Source organism: Gadus morhua, chromosome 13, assembly GCF_902167405.1.
Source record: "Gadus morhua chromosome 13, gadMor3.0, whole genome shotgun sequence".
Classification (NCBI taxonomy): Eukaryota; Metazoa; Chordata; class Actinopteri; order Gadiformes; family Gadidae; genus Gadus; species Gadus morhua.
In genome coordinates this window covers 21856915-21861914 of record NC_044060.1, presented here as the reverse complement: position 1 = coordinate 21861914, position 5000 = coordinate 21856915, and the positions used below count along the sequence as shown (strand labels likewise).

At 51.7% G+C, this 5000-nt stretch overlaps 1 protein-coding gene across 1 annotated transcript in view; it reads right to left on the bottom strand.

Moving 5' to 3' along the window:
* The window catches only part of LOC115557621 (calmodulin-binding transcription activator 1-like), a 73933-nt gene that overhangs the window by 17792 nt on the left and 51141 nt on the right, over positions 1–5000 (bottom strand). Inside the window, 3 exon segments of the mRNA XM_030375563.1 lie at positions 962–1413; positions 1507–2734; positions 2737–2933. Of these exon segments, the coding sequence (XP_030231423.1) occupies positions 962–1413; positions 1507–2734; positions 2737–2933 (1877 nt within the window).

Sequence of the window (5000 nt, the reverse complement as noted above, 5' to 3'; positions counted from 1 at the left end):
ACTAAATCAGGATTTATTCAAAAAAGGTTTGAATCACACTTTTCTTGGTTATGTGAAAACAAATGTGTTTACATATTTGTGCCGAATAGTGCAGCATTAGTCCTAACCGTCATGAGCCATAAACACAGTCCTAAATCATTCTTTATCCACAACCTTCCCCCTTGGCTGTTGGTGGCGAGACATATGTTGCAGTGAGTGTGGTGAGATAGCAAAGTGTCAGATTAGCGTGCTATTAAGGGGTGTCCAGGGATATGCCAACATGGAGGGGTGTTAGTTGGACTTAATGAGTGGCCAAATTGGAAGCCAACCTGCGTCTACGATACACGTTATCTTCATTATCATATACAAAACAACTGCTCTGCTCCTGGCCTATTGGCATGTAGGGCAACAATTAAAGTCCTCGACAACACAGATGTGATATCCTTGTGGTAAGGGTTATCTAACCCTAACCACGAGGGGGTTAGCTAACCCTAACCCTATGTGGTTTACTGCAGGAGCGTTTAACACTGCTGTGGGATACAGTATATGTCGGGAAAGTGTAAAGTGTCAAGTGTAGAGCAGCCTTTCATCTCTATGGGCATAGGCCACGAGAAGCAATACAGGATTTCTTAAAAAGACAGGGAGAACAAGATGTTTTTTTTTGCGTCAAGTGTTATTCAGTAAGGCGAATGAGGGCACTTATTATACAAGGCTTTGATCCCAACTGTTAGCATTAGCATATTTATCTGTGAGAACAAAGTTAAAGTGTGTGTCACTTCCACATAAACCCAATAATAAGGGATGATATGATGTGCGTCTTGAATGTACCTCAGAAGCCGAGGACCTGAGACCGAAAGGAATCCATAATAAACAAAGGGCCTATCACGTGGGGCCGAAACAACCGTGAAGAAATGTCGCATTCGACCCCATCCCGCAGGCCCTCCTGAAGCAGTGCACCGGGCCGACAGGTGTACGGACTCACCTCTGGGTAGGACCACTCAGGTGAGTAATCTGTCACACTGAACAGCCTCCCGGTGTCCTGGAGCATCCCCATGGCGCCCTGCTCCACCCCGGAGCCCTGCAGTGGGGCGGCCCCGGGGCCTGGCTCCTCCCCCGCTGTCCCCTCCTGGGGCATCAGCACCCCTGTGACGGCCGCGCCCACCCCTCCGCCGGACCCCTCCACCGAAATGAAATCGTTGATGAGGTCGGAGAACTGGCTGCCAAACGACGCCTCGAAGCCCTCCAGGCTGATGGCGCCCCCCGCCCCGGCCGACGAGGCCGACACTCCCCCTCCGCCTCCCCCCGGCTGGGGCATGGCGGCGCCGTAGAGCCCCCCGTCCATGCAGCCGCTGGCCGATATCGACTGAGGACTGGCCACCACTGAGCCGTTGGTCCCCGACAAGCTCACGCCGTTGCAAAGGATCTCACTCTCCACTCCCCCATTGTCTACCCCTCCACCTCCTCTGCCACCTCCATCACTACCACCACCCCCCCCACCACCACCACCAACACCAGCACCATCGCCGCCACCCCCACCACCCCCACCTCCCTCCCCACCTCCTCCGCTGTCATCTGTGGGCTGCAGATAGTGTTCCCCGTTGACTGCAGCGTAGGCCGCGTGTGGATCCCCAGGCTTCAGTAGTGCCTCGCCCCTGCTCTCGGGGCCCTTGTCCAGCCCCTCCTGGTGCCCCCTTCTGGCAGTCTGTTCTATCGTAGCGTCCTGTTGCTTCAGGGGGAAGGAGGCCACAGCCGACCCGTTCCTACCACACAGGGCCTGCTGCTCGGGGCTGGCCTGGCGGAGGTGTGTGTGTGGGTCCCCGTTGGTGACGGGAGAGGCTGCTTGCACCGAGGGCAGGCCTCGGTAAGCCTGGGCCTCGCCTGAGCCCGTGTCTGAGCCGTTGGTCTGGGATTGGGAGGGCTGGCTGGCCTGCGGGGAGGCCTGGAGGAAGAGGCTGGGAGAGGGGTGGTGCGTGGGTTGGGTCAGGTTCTGGACGCAGGCTGACGACATCACGGCGCTGAAGTCCATCTGCTCCAGGGTGGTGCTGGGGCTGAGGCCGGTGCCCTCCCCCACGTAGCCGCTCTGGGACGCCAGCGGCTGCTCCAGGCCGGGGACCTCCGTCTTGATGTTGTTGACGAGCGCGGCGTTGTACACGTAGCCGTTGGCGGGGCAGTGGAGCCCCACATCCTCCCCGTTACAGCCCTCGTTCTTACCCCCGCCACCGCCGTAGGTCTGGCCCTGCTTGGGGTTGTTGAGGAAACAGTCGGGGTCGAAGTTCATGGTGGTCTCGGGCAGGTTGACCCCGCCCCCGGTGTCCAGGGAGCTGGACAGCACCAGCTCCCCGCCTTCCCCCAGCCCCACTGCACCGGCGAAGGAGGCAAACCTCTGGTTGTCCGGGGTGACGGCCAGCAGGATCCCAGCGGGGCTGTTGTCGTGGGGGGAGGCCAGCAGGTGGGTGTGTCCCGCCGAGTACACCGAGTCCCCGGTCAGCGTGGTGACCTCGGACATGAACACGGCGGCGTTCTGCGAGAGGCCGGCGCCGATGGCCAGGGCGGGGCTGTCGGCCAGGTCGCTGGCGATGGACAGCGGGGAGCTCTGGGTGGTGTCGGGCACCTCCACCTGATTGGTGGAGGTGGACGCGGAGGTGGACGAGGAGACCTCCATGCTGCTCTGAGGGAGGAGGGAGGGCTTGGCTATCCTGCCGTTCCTCCTCTCTCCTCCTCCTCCTCCTCCTCCTCCCACTCCTCCTCCCCCGCCGCCGCGGCCCCTGGCTCCCCAGGGCTGGGGTCCGTCTGGCCCTCGGAGACGTCGCTGTTCTGCACCTCGCTGCCATCTGCCGCGCCGCCCCTGGGCCCCGCCCCCGTCCCGGCCGTGGCCCCGGCACCTGGCTCCTGCTTGGAGGAGATGATGCGCTGCTTCACGCTGGAACACTTCTGGTGCAGACTGCTCCCCGCACCTGCAGACCAATGGGGATGGACGATTAGCAGACGGCCATTTTGATTCATGAGGCCATGAAAAGTGATCTGACCTTGTCTTTCATTTCCAAATGTTTTCTCTCTTTTTTGCCATAGAGTTTAGAATCAAAAGAGGCAGTGTGTGATGGCCCCCTCTTGTGTTTAATTTTTTTATTCAAATCCTATAGATAGTGCATGTTGTTTGTGCCATGCAACTAGGCTCTGTGGAATATAGCAAAAACAAGTGCTTCTGTGTTGATGACTATAATGACCGAATGAAGTCTTACCAATCTCAAACAAATATAATATATACAGAACAACATCTGTCCGACCATTGAACATCGGTGGATGTATGAGATAACATATTTCATTAAATTCAAAGATTTTCTGTTGGTTTTTGATAGTGTTTATGGAAGAAACTAAAGTGGTTAAGGGAATATATACAATAAATGATAAATGTTAAAAGAAAATCATATGGAGTTTAACCTTCAACACAGAAATCTGGGTTAGGGGGTTCACTTTAAGAATCAGAAAGAAAACATAGTTTGAGTTGCCTTTTTCGCTTTCTCACAAAAACCAAGCGTGTCAGGTCAGAGGGCTGTCCGTGAATCACTGATGTTGTTGACGTATAAACATTATGTTCTCTATTCAAAGTAACCTGGCCTCTGGCCCCACTCACTCACCCATTCTAAATTCACTCAAACAATAAAAGCTGATATGAACATTTTAAAAGGGCCCCATCTGCAGGCACTATCTTTTAATGTAAGAGGTTTCATCACCCTGAGCTACTCTGCCGTGATTTCCATCTGTTCATTAACTGCCAACAAATATATGGAAATAAACGACGTATAAAAAAATAGACCTGGGAAGAATAAAGGGGAACAGGAGTTAGCAGATAGGAGACATAACCACTCAGGCCGACACGCCATTCAACATGATGAAGCTGTCCTTGTCTGACCTTCCAACAGAAGATCAGAGGAGTTGATGAGTGCGTGTGGGGGTGCTGTTCTACATGCATGTGCCGTCTCATCAATTACGCATGACAGGCCTGTTGCTATGTGCGTGTGCGCATGTTTTTGTGTGTGCACACATGTGCATGTGTGTGATTGCGTGCGTACATGCAAGTGTGTGTGTGCGTGTGTGTGTCTGTGTGTGTGTGTGTGTGTGTGTGTGTGTGTGTGTGTGTTGTGTGAATATTCCTGTTCATGTGCGAGACTGCATGCTGTGCTGTAGTTATCTTTGCTCTCTGATGCATATTCGTGAATAATTTATGCGTCTAAGTATTTTGGGTACCTCTTTGTCTTCTGACTTTTTGGTTGTTCCTTCACTCTCTCTTGGCTGCAATGCAGCATTGGCCACTAGATGGCAGCATGGCACCTATCCCCTTGTCCCCCTCTGATCTACATTCACTGCTTGGCTTGGATTAAGATGAGTGACTTTAGTGCCTCAATGGTGCTCTTGAATCAGTAAAGTAGTTGTAAATCGTCCTTTCTCGACGTATCCACTTATGAACCTAATAATTGTTGACCCTTTTGATTAACTTCAACACTACAATCATCTTGACCTTTCTAACCCTTCTTTTTGTTGCTTTTCTGTTTAATGGTGAATTTATTTCTCCCGAGATTAATCATTAATAATCATTAATAGCTAATTAAACATCACCATTTATTAATTTGTATGCGTTAAATCACAATTATATTCTTGTTATTGTATGAATATAACATAGCCATAAAGAGCATTCAAATATTACACATCACAACATCATCTCTGAATGTCTGAACAACCATAATGAACTAAGTTATTTCATTTGACAATTCTTTATTTCTACAGATCAGATCTTTCTCCATTTACTTTTTCCTTCTTATTTCTCCCCTCATGTCCCCTTGGTTCTGTCAAATCTAGTCTACAAGGATGTCTTCCCCTCATCAAAATTACACTCTTAACGCAATTCCCCCACCCAATATTGAAATTCACATCTTGAAAACCAAAAACCAACATCACACAACAGCAGTGGGGTAAGGCTTGAGTTTCTGCCACTGTCGTCAGTCTGGGTTTTGATCAGGGTTATG